The sequence below is a fragment of the Fundulus heteroclitus genome, chromosome 3, assembly GCF_011125445.2.
Source record: "Fundulus heteroclitus isolate FHET01 chromosome 3, MU-UCD_Fhet_4.1, whole genome shotgun sequence".
Classification (NCBI taxonomy): Eukaryota; Metazoa; Chordata; class Actinopteri; order Cyprinodontiformes; family Fundulidae; genus Fundulus; species Fundulus heteroclitus.
Genome location: NC_046363.1, coordinates 29814660 through 29831160, shown reverse-complemented (window position 1 = coordinate 29831160; position 16501 = coordinate 29814660). Strand labels below are relative to the sequence as shown.

The 16501-nt window shown below is 43.1% G+C and overlaps 1 protein-coding gene across 1 annotated transcript in view; it reads right to left on the bottom strand.

Moving 5' to 3' along the window:
- Positions 1–3715: 3715 nt before the first annotated feature.
- The window catches only part of si:ch73-22o12.1 (nectin-2), a 132932-nt gene continuing 120146 nt past the window's right edge, over positions 3716–16501 (bottom strand). Inside the window, exons 7-10 of the mRNA XM_036135174.1 lie at positions 8778–8913; positions 8551–8608; positions 8325–8408; positions 3716–5057 (exon numbers count right to left, since the gene is read on the bottom strand). Of these exons, the coding sequence (XP_035991067.1) occupies positions 4842–5057; positions 8325–8408; positions 8551–8608; positions 8778–8913 (494 nt within the window). The 3' untranslated portion in view covers positions 3716–4841. The remainder of the gene's footprint in view (positions 5058–8324; positions 8409–8550; positions 8609–8777; positions 8914–16501) is intronic.

The window sequence follows — 16501 nt, the reverse complement described above, 5'->3', positions numbered from 1 at the left end:
AGCAGGAGAGACATCAGCAATGACATTACAGAAGCAATAGTTAGGGCACGACAATGTGGGAATGGTTAGGAGGTAATTTCCAAACAATTTTAATGTATCATTCAAAAGTATAAATGGAAAACCTCGCAGAAATGGACGCCCCAAAATATTCACCCAAAGGTCATATTGTGTAATGCTAAGGAAACTATGGCAGTGGCCCATTGGTTTACAAATCTGGGTGAACGGCAAGACTCCTGGTAGAGATGCTTGGGCCTAACCAAACAGCACGACTACCTCAAACTGTCAACCACGCTGGAGGAGGAGTCATTGTTTGGGCTCTCTTTCCAGCCGGAGGGCCTGGACACCTTGCTGCCATTGATTCTACTGATTCATGCATCTAATATCAATGCATCAAAAAAACGTGAGCCCATCTGCCCTAAAATGAAAACGCCGACAAAATTGGCAGAACAGATAAGAAAATTCTGAAAAACAAAAGGATTGTTGAAGTTTTGCAATGGCTCAGATAAAGTACAACTGGAAAGAAAACAGCCTGGACATGTGCTGCATGTCTTTGCCCATTGCCTGTTTGAAGGACGCTAGTGTCACAAAATCTTTAAAGAAGCTGGGAGAATCCTGGCCGTGGAACACTGGACCAGCTCTATACCCTCAGCAGGATTCTTGAGGGGGCATGGGAGTTTGCCCAACCAGTCTACATGTGCTTCATGGATCTGGAGAAGGCATTCGACCGTGTCCCCCGGGGGATCCTGTGGGGGGTACTCCGGGAGTATGGAGTACCGGACCCTTTAATAAGGGCTGTCAGGTCTCTGTACGACCGGTGTCAGAGTCTGGTCCGCATTGCCGGCAGTAAGTCGGACTCGTTTCCGGTGAGAGTTGGACTCCGCCAAGGTTGCCCTTTGTCACCCATTCTGTTCATAACTTTTATGGACAGAATTTCTAGGCGCAGCCAAGGTGTTGAGGGGATCCGTTTTGGTGGCCTTAGGATTGCGTCTCTGCTATTCCCGGATGTTGTGGTCCTATTGGCTTCATCAGGGTAGCCTCGTGAGACCATCCTGATCTCGCGAGCTTTAAAGGTTTCACTCGCAGATCAGTCTGGCTACTCTCCGTTGAAGAAAATTTGGAGCCGTTCACCAAACGAACGTCCAATCAGCGTTGGCTTTGAGGCGGGTTGAGGTGTGACGCAACGGGAAGCGCGTCAGTTCAGTCTAAACAACATGGCGGCTTCAGCCGATGAAACTAGCGTTAGCGTGGCTATCGAGCAAGTTTTATCGGAATTACAGAGTATTTCTTTGCTGAGCTAACGAGCCTTTACCTGCAGCAGCAAGAGTAGCTTGGCTTGTGGTTGTGTTTTCGTCGTCGCTCGTAACAGAGTGACGACGAATCTGATTGGTTCATTTGGCCCGTCTATCACCAACATAGGCCAATCAGCTAACCAGTATTTTCGCCCCTTCCCAAAATTACTTCAACGGAAGGTTTCCAGATGGATATGCGGAGCAAATCTATCTGGCGGCGTCAGGTTATCATCAGGGCGGGATCTACAGCTCTCACTGGAGCGGTTCGCAGCCGAGTGCGAAGCGGCCGGGATGAAAATCAGATGAAAATCAGTGCCTCCAAATCCGAGACCATGGTCTTGAACCGGAAAAGGGTAGAGTGCCTTCTCCGGGTTGGGGAGGATGTCCTGCCCCTAGTGGAGGAGTTCAAGTATCTTGGGGTCTTGTTCACGAATGAGGGGAAGATGGAGCGGGAGATCGACAGGCGGATTGGTGCAGCGTCTGCTGTGAAGCGGGCGCTGTACCGATCCGTTGTGGTGAAGAGAGAGCTGAGCCAAAAGGCGAAGCTCTCGATTTACCGGTCGATCTACGTTCCTACCCTCATCTATGGTCACGAGCTTTGGGTCGTGACCGAAAGAACGAGATCCTGGATACAAGCGGCTGAAATTAGTTTTCTCCGTAGTGTGTCTGGGTTCTCCCTTAGAGATAGGGTGAGGAGCTCAGTCATCCGGGGAGGACTCAGAGTAGAGCTGCTGCTCCTCCACGTCGAGAGGAGCCAGTTGAGGTGGCTCGGGCATCTGGTCAGGATGCCTCCTGGACGCCTCCCTGGTGAGGTGTTCCGGGCAAGTCCCACCGGGAGGAGGCCCAGAGGAAGACCCAGGACATGCTGAAGGGACTATGTCTCCCGGCTGGCCTGGGAACGCCTTGGGGTTCCTCCTGAGGAGCTGGCCCAAGTGGCTGGGGAGAGGGACGTCTGGGCCTCCCTACTGAAGCTGCTACCCCCGCGACCCGACCCCGGATAAGCGGAAGACGACGGACGGACGGACGGACGAAGCTGGGAGAAAGACACGAGGGAAGGACATGACAACGGAAGGAAGTGCAGAAGGAAGGACACAAGGAAGAAAGTGAAAGGAAGATGATATGGGAAGAAGAGCACAAGGAACGAAAAGGAGAACTGAAGGGCGCAAGGAAAGATGAGGAAGTGAAAGAGAAACTACACAGGGAAGACAGAATAGAAGGAAACAAGAATGAAAGAACAAGGACAGAAAATGAGGAAGGAATGAGGGACATGAGGAAAGAAAATAAGGAAAGAATGTACAGAAAAATGTATCCAGGGAAGGGTTGAAGGTAGGACGGATGGATGGATGCAAGGAAAGATTGAACGAGGTAAGGAATAAAGGAAGACAAGGAAGAGAGAAACCAAAATTGAAGGAAAGACACCGAGAAGGAAGAAAATTAAGCAACAAAATGTGAGATACAGACGGGCACAGGGAACAAGGTCAAAAGGGTGAAAGAACACTTTAAAGGAAAGTTAGCTTTTGGAAATCGGGACACCGATTTTAAATACTATTTTTTCCTCTCTCCTTATTTCCACGGCTGGAAAATACTTAAATAAACCTCCAGACTTTCCCCAGACAGCACAGGAACCCTGAATGGCCCTCAGCTGCAGGAGACATTATGTCAGCATTCGAACTATTAGACATCGAGAGTACTTGAGAGAAGCTTGTTGTTCATATGTGACCAGAATGCAGGCAGAGGGGTAACGGCAGATTGCAGAGTCATGGTGTGCTGCTAGCCTTCATCTGCTGCAGCTCAGGCTAATCTGCAAAGGCCCAGGCTCATTCAGGACACAGCAGCACACCGTACCAATTAATACTGATAAGCTGCAACACACACATACATAACAGGTCTGTGGTGCTACAGGGAAATCTGCATAATCCCCCAAATTCTGCATCTGTAAGAGGAATTGTTTGGCGTGGTTAAAGTGCTTAAACTGGATCACCTTGATCAGAAAAAAAAGAAGCATTTTCTAGTGCAGCTGGAGGGCGAAGCGTGATGCTGAAGGAAGTGCAGCTTAAGATAGAAAGAGATGAGTCAGACCAGATGAGGGAAAGCACCAGAACAAGAGTCCGCCAACATGTCAGTGGAGCCACTGCAGTCCTCCTGTGCAGTGCGTGTGAACCGTAGCCTCGTCCACGCACCACATTCCACTGTTATTCCCTGATAAGTGGCCCAAAACGGACCCACGATAAGCAGCAAGAGCACACCCCACTCTTAATGGGTGTTTTCTGTCTTTGTCATTAGCAGACGTCAAGCATGGCTGGACCGTTCAGCTGGTCTGCCTCGGTAAATACTGCCCTCCGGTGGCGTAGAGGCGAAACAACAAGTGGGGGTGGGGGCGCTGCAATAAATCCCAGCGTTACAAACAAACAAAAAATGACTGCAGCAACATTAAAATAGTCTTTTATTGAATCAAGAGTGATGAATTTGAAAATTTTAATTTGCACATAAAATATGATTAAAACTAGAAGTTTTCCACCATAAATCACCTGTTATAGATTGAAAAAAAAAAATAAATGTGAAAAATCCTTGTGGCACCAGCACATAAAAAGAAAACCCTTTTGAACTCATAACGGAGGATAAGTTAAAGCATTAAACATGTTACACGTAGTGGCACGTGTGTTGACCTCTTAAAAATAACAAACTAATCCTCCATAAGTGATTCACTGCAACAGATTCATGGTTATTATCCAGATTCATACTAATCCAACTGATCATGCGTCCAGACAAAGTAAATAATAATAACAATAATAATAAAAAAAACAGGTACAAAAGTATTTCGATGCTAAGACATGGTAATGCATTTAGCAACAGCGATGTTCTTGCAATAGATTAAAAGGACGGAGAGAAGGATGCAAAAGGACTGTTGCATAAAAACAAAAACATGCCTCTCAGGCTGTTCGCCCAATCTTAATCAAAAAAGTCTAAAAGGCAACAGAAACAGGAAAATGTGCTAAGACATGATAAGACAGCCGTTTTAAAAAAACCTAATGTCGTCACAGTCTGTGGCTCTGGTCTCGGCGCTGCCTGATTAAACGCAGCTAACGGCTTCTCCGCAGGAAGCCTGTTTCACACCGACTTCATGCCAGCTGGGCCTGAAAACCAACAGATGCCGCTACCGAGATTTATCGGGCCTCTCCTAACCAAGCTACATCCATAACCACAGCAGGTAGGAGTAAGTGATCTTCTGAAACATCTCCGGTCTAAACAGGCAGATATCTACTTAATCAGTGACGACCTGCGCTTAGAGTGTGGAGCTGTGCTGCAGGCTGAGATTTCAAACATCCACTTATTTTTTACAATTCTTGTACCCGTTTGCTGCAACTGTGCACAGCAACAGTTTGCATCTGGTTCAGCTTGATAAAAGCAACGCATCTGAACCCGATTATTTTACAATGAAGACTTATGGCAAAACAGCAGAAAAATATTCACATTCCCAAAGTTATCACTCTACGAAAGAGCGAAATTGTGTCCAAGTCATCCACACAAAACATCCATTTCTTCTGCCGGTCCTCAGACGATCATGGCGGACGACACAAAGCTTTCTCCGCGGCCGATGGCTACGTCCCCGTTATAGTCCCGAGGGCCGATGTCTGGACGCATGTAAGGAGGCGGGACGTCATTGTTCCCCGGGTCATCCCAGCCTGAGGGGGCAGCAGAAAAGTAATGCTCTCCATCGTGCGCCTCAAGATCCTCGTCAACGTCGTCTTCCTGGTAGCCGTCGAGGTCCTGCCGAGCAAAATCGAAGAGAAATGGCAAATGTTAAAAAACTTTCCCCATTTGGTCTTGCTTAAAAAAATAAAAACAGCTATAGCACACCACGGCTTGAGATCTGAAGGAGAAAACGGAACCAGAAGAACAAGTATTGCATCTAAAATTACTCAAACCCCACTGACAAAATTCTAACCTTTTTGACCTCAAATAACGGGACCGTTATAAAAGGGTTAAGTAAAGATAATTGTCCAAAAGGTTCAAAGAATTGTTAATTTATTTTCTACAAACATAGAAAATAATGAAAAAAAAAAGACAAAGTGTTCCCAAATAATAAACATAATAAAGCACGGTTTGGCTGCTGACAGATACCTAAGCATGCAGTTGGTCACAAACCCGCCACTGACTGCGGAGGACTTGGAACCGGCAACCTCTGAGGTTTCAGTTTCTACAGCAAGGTTCCTGTTGAACGCTGAAGGTACACATGCCTGAACTCCAGGACATACAGCACTGCCGACCCATAAGTACAGCTTTAATTTGCTCACTACTGTAAATAAGCCTGAGTCAGAAATGGAGCTTTTTCTGGCCCGCGGTTCAGCGGTACATCTGGACGAAGTTAATCTGTGAGCCGAGCGCAACAAGAAGGCTGCTTGTGTCTCCATTATTAAAGTACAATCTAATACAGCTACTTTAGCTTTAAAACACTAAGCTGGACGTAACTGGTATTTATATTGAATGATTAAAAAAAATAAATCCTGGGATGCGGGCACTTCCACATCTTATTTTGTTTTAATCAAGCATTTCATTCAGCACTTTTCATTGAGCTCTGTGACTTTTAAATGACGTGGTTCGGCATCTTAAGCCATCTGGCTCCCCGCAGGATCCAGTCCCTCCACGCTTTTTTAAGGAAGGTCTTTCCCAGTATTACACAATATGTCCTTACCATTGTTAACTGCAGTCTGTGCACTGGTGTGGTCCCTGCTAACCTTAAAACATGCAGTAATTTAAATTCTTCTTAAGAAACCTGGGCTAGATCACTGATGGCTAATTACAGACCCATTTCTAAGTTGACATTTGTTTCAAAAAAATTTAGAGAAGCTTGTTTTCTGTCAATTACAATCCTTCTTGGATGAAAATGACATTCTTGAAACCTTTCAGTCAGGTTTCAAAGCTCATCATAGTACAGAATCAGCATTATTAAAAGCTGTTAATGCACTGCAAAAATGCAACTAAAAATAACTAAAAGGTTCTTAGAATGAGTGTATCTGTCCTTGATTTGAGCAGGTAAATTATCTGACAATGGAATGAGATTTTTGCACTTGAAATAAGATGGTAGAGATAAGTTGTTCCTATTTTAAGTGCAGGATGTCTAATTATCTTATTTTAGGGGTCAAAATACTCGTTCCATTGGCAGATAATCTTATTTACCTGCTCAAATCAAGGACAAAAACTCTAAGTTTAAGAACATTTTACTTATTTTTAGATCTGTTTTTGCAGTGTGATATCTTGCTGGCATGTGATTCTGCCCTGCAAAAATGGATCTAGAAATAAGTAAAATGTTCTTAAAGTTAATGTATTTATCCTTGATTTGAGCAGGTAAACAAGATTAGCTGCCACTACCTGCACTTGAAATAAATAAAATTGAGATGAATTGTTCCCATTTTAATTGCAAAAATCTTATTCCATTGGCAAATCATCTTATTTACCTGCTCATTTTAAGGACAAATGAACTGATTTTAAGAACATTTGACTTATTTCCAGTTCCGTTTTTGCAGTGTGGTGCCTATACGGTCTTGTTTCTGCTTGATTTAACTGCTGCCTTCGACACTTCTGACCACAATATCTTAATATCACGTCTAATTCCTTTAGTAGGCATTTTGCACACTGCTCTTGACTGGTTTAGATCCTACCTGACCAACCGATCAGCATTCAAACACTGAATTATCTTGCGCTCCTTTTTCATGTGAGGTCCCACAGGGCCTAATTTTAGGACCTCTACTCTTTTCATTATACTTATTGCCTTCAGGCTCCATGCAGACATGGAATTCCTTTCCATTTCTATGTTGACGATTGTCAGGTCTATCTGCCCCTGAAGCAGGGTGACGGCTTCTCAATAACAATAACAAAAGAAAACTGAGGTAACGTTGCTTGGACCAAGTCGCTCCTGTGACCCTAGTACTGTTGATTTGGGACTACTGACATCATATTTTAAACCAAGTGTCACTGATTTGGGTTTTAAGTTAGACAGTGAATTTAAATTAGATGGTCAGATCACAGTAGTTGTTAGATCATGTTTTTATCACTTAAGGCAGCTGGCAAAACTGCAATCCTGTCAAGACGTATTATTAAATAATTAAAACCTATTATTCTTTGGCTTTTACAACTAGCAAGACTTAGTTTTCATTTTAAATTGGTTTTAGTGTTTTCATGCATCATCTTTATTTTATTTTTGTTTTTTAGTGGATGTTTTAGTTTCCCGCTATGTACAGCACTTTGTTTCAGCTGTTGGCTGGTTTTAAGTGCTTTATGAATAAATAAAGACGTGGTATGGTCTGGTCAGACTCTGCTGTTTTCAAAGTGCTTTATACATAAAGTTGGCTTGACTTTTGAGGTAAACCCAGAAAAGAAAAAGTCTTGTAAAGCCGTAAAGAATATACAATCTAATTCTTTTTGGTGAATTTTGTTTTTGGATACTGCTGTCCCATAATACATATTTTTACTGTTTTTGTAGCTCCAATGCACAAATCTGTGGCAGCAAGTCAAAGCTTTTACAGAAATCTGTGATCGATGCGTCTCTAAGTGCCAAACTGCAAACCAAAGCTGGATTGCAGGAGTCTTTTTTTTTTTTTTTTGCTGTTTTTATCCATGGGGGCCAGATTTTTAAAAGCGGAAAGCTTTGAAAAACAGATAAAGGACAAATAAATAAATATGCAAGTGATTAAAGCTCATCCGGAAATACAAAGTGTTACCACTGCCCTACCCCGCCGAGCCCCTGAGGAAGATTTTAGTGAAATTAATAAAGCAGTTTGTGTTGTCTAAACCTTTGTTCTCCTTTCATAAAATATTGTACATTGGTTAAGATGGTTTGTGCTGAATTCACCACCCTGCTAAGAAAACTCATGTGATAAATAAACCATGAGGGTCTGGAGAAGGGTTGAGCGGTGTGATGAATAGTAGATTTGAAGCTCACAGCGGCCTTCGCAACGTTCGGAAAAAGAACGCAAAGATTATCCAGAGGAGTTCAAATTAAAGTTGGACTCATTTAAAAGCAGAAGGCGCTCTCACCGTGACAGGCTCTGGGCTTTGGGTGGAGTAATACAGAGGTCTGGTCTCGGTCACTGGGGCTTTGCCCGGCACCGTCGGCTGTGGCTGTAGACGCACAAAAACATCAATCGATACATTTCAAGAGATCAAACCAAATCACGGTCAGCTTTGAGCGTTCGTCAGACGACCTGACAACCGTCTGGATAATGATCTCCGTCTTTACGAGCTTTTGTCGATGGCGACTCACCCTGCTGGTGGAGCTGTTGGCCTTGTTGGGAGGAGGGGGCTTGTACTTGGGAGGACCTCTGAAACGCAAAAAAAAACACACAGCTGTCATGTTTAGTGAGTCACACAAATGTGAGGCACGCTGTATGCCGGGCCATCTGAAGGGAACAGATTTACAAAGAACAGAAAAAAAAAAAAAGAGTGAAGTGAAACGGAGCCGCCCACGCTCAGTCGGTCACAGATACTCACTCTCCGTTGAGTTTGCTGGTTTTGTGTTTGCGGTACATGGCGATGCCTGTTCCGATGATGGCCAAGAGCAGGATGACCCCGATGATGGCGCCGATGATGGCGCCTGTGTTGGGACCCTTCCCTGGGAGACGCGTACCTGGGGATATAAAGAAGGACGTGTAAGATGAGGACGGAAGTTTTACAAGAGTTTGACTGAACAGTGACTTCCTGTCCTGCAAATCTGGTCCAGGAAAGCTTATGTGAAGGAGAAATAGCCCATAGGGGAAGGATAAATCCCATAATAATTTTCTTCTTCTTAAAGAGATGAAGATAATATACATTTTTGGATCATATTTACTTACAAGTCAAATTGGTTATGGGATAAATAAGGAGCCAAAACAAGCTGTTTTAGGAGAGTCAGAGTAATGAGGTCTTAAAGGGATCGTTTGTGAGAAGACTCCATTTAGTTTGATGTAAAAAAACATCCATCACAGATTTCTTTTATTCTGTCTCACACTAAGGTATTTTATGGGAAAAGCTGCCCCTAAAAACTGGCCGTCAAGCGTTTGCAATAATTAGTCCTTTTTGTCTGTATGGAGGAATTTTGACCCACTCTTTGCTGAATCGTTTTAATCAAAACACACTGGAAGACATTTGAACATGGAAAGACCTTCAAAGTCATGCCACAGCAAAACAATTTAAGTCCAGATTTTAACTAGGCCCAGTGTCTGCAGCCTTTATTTATTCGCCCTCAATCCAGCTAAATAAAACTCACTCGGAGCCACACCTGTTACAAGCCTTTTGAAACAAAACACAACTTCTATCTTGGAAATCTTCCATCATTTTTAAAGAACCATCATCTTATTTTAGGGTTTAAAATACAGAAAAACATGCAAAAAGATTTTCTTCAATGAAATGTTATTTTTAGTAGATAGCGTCCAACCTAGAGACAAGAGAAGTAGATCTAAAAGGATATTACAGGTACTTTTAGTTTCACTCTGCAGTGGATATTCAATGCTATTATTCCATGAAAAAAAACCCTGCAAAACTGATAAATCCAGCATTTTCTATATGATTTTGTTCTCATTAAAGGGGATGATCACCCAAAGAATCCCTCTCTACCACCAAAATGTACAACATAATATCCATCCATCCATTTTCCAATAGGATGCACCATTGCACCATTGCCACAGGTGCATTAAAGACCAAACATTTGTGAAAGCTCAGGTCGCTCCCAGCAGCTCAGGGGATTCCAGCGTGATACCTTTGTACACAGCCTTTGCAATGAACCCAGTGTGGAAATCTGCTCTGTACTAAATATTCCACAATCAGCCGTCAGTGGTATTGCACTCGAGGGGAAGTGATTGGGGAGCGTGACAACTCAGTCACTAAGTGGAAGGCAGATGCTGAGGTGCAGAGCTCGCACGGGTCACCAACTTTCTATTTACAGACGTCCCAAAGCTCATGTGGCCGTCTGATTAGCGCATGAGAAAGCTCCAAAGAGTGAGTTTCTATGGGCGAGCAGCTGCATCCAAGCCTTTCATTACCAGGTGCAGGTCTGATACAATGCTACAAAGCCTGCTGCCCCAGGACTCCAGAACAGTGAAGATGCATCCTCTGGATTGACAAAGACACATCACTTGGTCTGAAAATCCAATAAACCAGTCTGGGTCTGGTAGTCGCCAGAAAAACGGTACTTGCCCGACCACAATGCGTCATCTGTAAGGTTTGGTGAGGAGGGGATTCTGGTTTAGGGCTGTTTTCAGGAGTTAGGCTCCTTAGAAAGGAACTCAGTACTTCAGCATACCGATACATTTCTGCAGTTTCATGCCTTCCTGTTTTAACAAGACTGCATGGATGAGCGAGTTTGGTGTGGAAGATTGTGAGCCAGGCCTTCATGTCCAACATCAGTGGCTGACCTCACAAATGCTAACCTGACTCTAGCCATATGGATATCGCTCCGCCTACCTCCACTTACATTCATCTGGGACCTCTCCCATAGAGAGTGATTTCTCCAACCAATTTTATTGTCCAGCCAATCAGGACGCAGGGCTGGAGTTTCATAGATGTGATGTAGTGGAGAAGCGACCGTGACGTGAGACTGTTTTGATTTAGACAGCAATGGCGGCTCGCATCGAGGAAGCAAGCGTTAACATTGATGCTGCTATTTCTTCTGTGTTGTCCAATCTACCTAATATTGTTTCATTAAAAGAACATCAGAGAACGCCTCTGAAGGCTTTTGTTGGTGGAAACAATGTTTTCGCCCTTCTCCCGATCGGATTTGGCAAGTTTTGTCCGCTGCAGACGCGGACGCGCCCCGGAGCGGTTAGCGCAAACTATGTTAGGAGGCCTTTAGTCCTCAACACGGTCGGCCCGGGATCGACTCCGACCCGCGGCGCTTTGCCGCCTTTCTTCCCCCCTCTTCCTGTCAGCTCACTGTCAATAAAACGCGTGCCACTAGAGCCGCAAACACATAAAAAAAAAAGTTTTTTCCTGCGTCACTCTCATCAGCGTCACAGGTTAGCTTTGGTGTGAGTGGTTGAAATAGCACGTCGATAAAGATGACAGACAAGTGGCTTATCCAATCATATGCAAGGAGTTTTGATAAGGCCCAGCCTTCAAAAAAGGCAATTCCTATGGAGAGGTCCCAGATGGATGTAAGTGAAGCTAGGCGGAGCGAAATCCATATGGCTAGAGTCAGCTTACACAAATGCACCTCTGGAAGAATTTAATGTTTATGCAAAATAACTTTGCATTAATACCCCTAAACTAGGTAGAAAACATTCTCAGAACAGATTGAACGGCTTTTTGTTTGTTTCCATTTTTGGCACTAGCGGCCTTTATTTCACTGTAAGATGCAGCAAAAGTCCATGGGCCAGGACTCTAACCCAGGACGGCCGCATCAAGGATTGCGGCCTCCACCTTTGCGGCAACGCTGCGCCGTTTAAGCTGTTATAGCTGCAAATGGTGGGCAGACTTTATTTTAAACCCTACTAGGATATCACTCAAGTTCTCATGTGTTTGAAGGCAGATGATCGAGTCCTTTTAGAGGTACGGTGTAACCTTGAGCATCTCCTGCCCTAAATATAGACGCTCCTACAAACAATGTCCCGAAATCTTAAAATTTTGCATTTGTTATAACAATGGAGGCCGAGGAAAAGACAGCCAAACGATCAAATTAAAACAAGGCAAACAGCAGAGCTACACACCTCTTTCTATTTCAATAATCATTTATTGGCTCCCATTATTTGCATGACCTTTTCAAAACTCCAGGCTGCTCAGGTTGGAAGGCACTGATTTAACAACCATTACTATTAATGAAATGTCATGTAGCACAAGGCAGGAAGATATCAGACGCTGCTTCACGTCACCATGACTGCCGTAATAATGCGAGGGAATAAGGAAAAAAAACACTCAGTGACTGAAACCGGTGAAGAAATGTGTGTGTGTGTGTGTGCAGCACTGCTGCTGAAGTACAGGAGGGGTCTTGATTAGAGTGTCGAGTCACAGGGGTGATTAAAAAGAACCAGAGGAATCACGCAGAGGCTCGACTAATGAACCATGTCCACGCTGAGCATCAGCCGCTTTCAGACGCGCGCACACAGAGACACAGACACAAGGCGTGTTTACTGAAGGTGCAGCTCGACTCATTATCCTCGGTATTCCTGGGGGATTATGCTAATGAGGAGGTGGGTAAAGGGCAGAGAGGATCCGAGGCTCATCTGATGAGAGCAAACTCCTTGTCTTAGTAATTGGAGGGGTCATGATTGAGCGTTGTTAGCCTTCTAATTACGATTCTTCTCCAACAATAGACTACTTTGAACATCTCCTAAAATAATTTCCATTCTTTCACATGTACAGAAGCTGCTCTAATGATCCTGTCTTCTCCGAGTACTCGTTACACGTCTTGCTAGATCGTCTCCAAAACCCGACCCAGCACGGTCTCTGCTGCTCAGAACAGTGCTGTGGGTTTCCTCTCTCTGTTAGGCTTCACTTTCTGATTTATTAAAGCTGCATTCAGAGGCTCCCCCGCACCATCAACACATGACACTTTACAGACGTAAAAATCTATCACGACAATCCCGTGTCAAAGCACAAAGTCACAAAAATGATCAAACAACCCTTCACAGATTAAACAAAACTGACGCTCTTGATGCAACAAACAGAGTCTTTTGATGAGGTGAACTGAGTTAATTGTGTTGTTTTTTTGTGTTTTTTTTTTAGGAAAGCTCACACTGCTCAGTTCTTGTTACCAAAACCAGCATGCAAGTGTGTGTAGTTTTCATTGTCAGTCACAAAGTGGCAATGCACTCACAAGAGGCCACCTTTTATCAGTCAAATCAAACGCTTGCACGATTCATCTTAGGATCATCCAGGTACAATAAGAGCACTTCTTTCCACTTTCCAATATCAGATTTATCAACAAATTGGGGAACTATGAAACAGTTCTGCAATGATTTACTGTAATTGGAGACTAATGTTACAGGAAATTCGATACTTTTAACTTTTGTTATAAAAGTGCCCAAACAGAAGCTGATAATAAAAAACACACACACAAAAACAACAACACAATTTTGATTAAAAGCATTGTCTGGTTTAAATAAAGGGAGATACTGAATTTAAAAACGGGCTGGACTAAAACGACAGAAGAAAATGAGAAGTGAAAAATGAAGGTATTTTTGTGGCAGATCTGAAATCACAATAACTGTGTGAAAGATGGTTTGCGCTAAGAAGTGGAGAAATCGCCAGGAAAGATTAGGTGTTAGATTCATGCAGCTTAATGAGATTTTCAGTGATCCAACCTGGAGTCATGTCAATTCAACTGCAGTTCTCCCCACCTTCACAGTTTCACTTTGTTATTTCTTTTCTCCTGGCAGGTGAGAAACCTGAATAAATTACCAGCAAGGGGGGACAGGTTCATCAAGACAGAGAAACCCTAGCAGGGCGTGATTGTATCCAAATCCAGTCAAATATTGGATATTTGGGGTTTAAAGGTGTTTTTTAGATGCTAAATATGCATGAAAATGACCCTTAAACTAAATACACGTCCATTGCAACAGCACCTCTAACAAATCATGTAAAATCATGGAACTTTATACTTTCCCCTTTTTAAGTTAATCACAGTACCGAGGAACGTTTAATTAGTAATCCACGACTTAATTTGTCCTGGGTATGAATACACTCCAGTGAAGAGACCCATTCCTCCTAGTCACTCCTCAAAACGAGAAAGACATGAGAACATGCCACTGAGGTGGGCAGATGTCTGTTGAGCTTACAGAAGTAATAAGTAATACTGACACCTAGTGGTTAAAAGCGGAACAACACACCTGCCGTTTCTTCAATGGTCTGTTGCTGGTGAGAAACCCCACTGAAGTTTTACTTCCACAGGATAGGTACATGATGATGTATTCTGTTCTATTTCTGGTCCGCTGGCTGCTGCTCTTTTGCCAAAATAAAATACCAAATGCTGCGCTCTGTTTTGGGAATTCTGGGAACTCTCGGAACTCTCATATGATTGGCTCAGGAACCAGGAAGTAAACACGGGCTACACTCTGAATCGAAGTAGCTCCACACCATACCTCTATTTTTGAAAGGAGGAAAAAGCTGACTAAGACATTATTGATGTAGAGGACTGATTGTTTACTTCCATCCCGGGTGACAAATGAGAATGACCTTTTGGTTAATTTTAAAGTAACTTTCTTACTTACCGCTCCATGAAGTCAGGTAATTAAGACAAGCAGATTGCTACTCATCCGATGTCTGCAGTCACACTGATACTAATGATTATGGGCATAGAGGTGTATGTTGAATATAATTTCAATCATAGTTTTGCACATGCCGTTGGAAACACTCCTTTCAATTGTTGGTTTCAGGAACAGTTAACATGCCCAGCACCACAAAAAATTAACATTTTATTATAAATTAGCTAACTAATGCAGTTTTAGTTTTTTTTATTAGTTTTGTCTCTTTGCAGATGTTCATGGCCATCTTTCCCCGGTCTCCACACGGTGGCCTTAAGAGGATTTTTTCTTGTAGATCCTGCTTGTTGGGTTCTATTATTTCTGTCTATGTTTTCTTTATGTCTCCATCCTGTCTCTCTTTATCTTACTCTATCCTTGCTATTCTTCTTCCCCCTTCTCCTCTGTCATGTTTGCCATCAGTTTGTACCTAATACCTTAACTGTTATAAAATAAATCATCAAGGGTTGGACATCAAGGGACGATTTATAGCTATTAAGCCTTCCTCAGTAAAGTAAACATGTTAGGCACCACTACGGCAGCCAGAGCATCATTCTGCTCTTCTTGAAGCTGGACATGACAAGGGGGAGGAAAAAAATGCTAGAATTTAACAGGCAAAAAGCTAAGCCTCATTTTATGGCTTTATTACAGATTTATGTGAGGATTTGAACAATCCAAACACAGAAGTTAGTTCAGCAATGTCAAAAATGTACAAATTACTGACGAAACGATGTAAATAAAATAGGCAAAGCCTGATCTACATGGACGATAGAGGAAGATTACTTATTTGAGCATTTAAATATAGAAAAGGTACGACTGATTAAAGGAGTATTTCACGGATTTCAAAAACCCATGATAACTAAACTAAAAGTTTATGTGCTATAAACATAAAAATATATTTTATGAGCATGTCAGGTGTTTAGAAAGTGGTCTCACAGTGAAGGGTGGGATGCCAACCGGGGTTTACGCATCAACAATCGTGAAAGCAGTATTGTACAGGTATAGCATGTTTATGCTCTAAATATTTAAAGAAATAACAGTAGTATACTGGCTGTTGAATCCGTTTGTGTTGTAATCATGAATCAAGTCTGTTGTGTTATTTTGAGGTTTGGAAGCAGGAACGTTAAAGAACCCAAAACTAATTCTCTTTATCACGGCTTGTTTGAAATCTGCAAATAACTGATTACAATAAAGCGTCTTAAAAATTACTTTTTGACTCCTGCATATATAAATAATACATTAAGTGAGAAGCCAGGACCAGAATAATTGCTTTTGTGACCAAACTTTATGGCTAAATGAAACTGAATTTGCACAGAAATACACATTTAACAAGAGGAAGAAGTCTGTGACATTGTGCTCCACATGCGTCACATCTTATTCTTGTTTTGGTGTAGTGAAAGCCCTCGGCCTCATGGTGGTGCTGTGCTTCTTCAGCAGCTGCCGGCCACAAGGCGTTTTAAACACCTGCCTTTTCCCCCATACAGCCCGTGTAACTGCTTCCTCATTACATCGCCGTCTCTGTTTATCATCACGGCAAACCTTCTCATTTTTCAGCTCCCGGCGTTTCTCTCAAACGACACTGAAGCCCTCTCTCCTTTTCTCCTCTTTTTTTTCTTTGCTTCTTATCTCGCAGGCGTCATTATCCAACCATGTCATTTCACTCAGCGGGTTTCAGGTAGAAAGTGATTCCTTCCCTTTCAGATAACCTCTGATTGAGAATAAGAAATAAGAGAAAAAAGCTGCAGGAAATCAGGCTCGGCTTAAAGGACTGAGGTGTGAGTGTGAAGGAAGTGGCTGGTGATAGTGCCCTATGGGTTGGCCCTGCACCCCGGGGCACGTCTTTCTGCATTGAAATCTCAGACGGAGGAGTGTGCGTGTGTTTGCTGGATGTGTTTACACCTGCGCAGCTTCAGGCCAAGGACAAGACACGCGAGCACAGTTAAGACCCATCCAAACACAGAGTAAACAAAGCGTCTGAATGCTCTGCTCACACTCGTCACTTGGCTC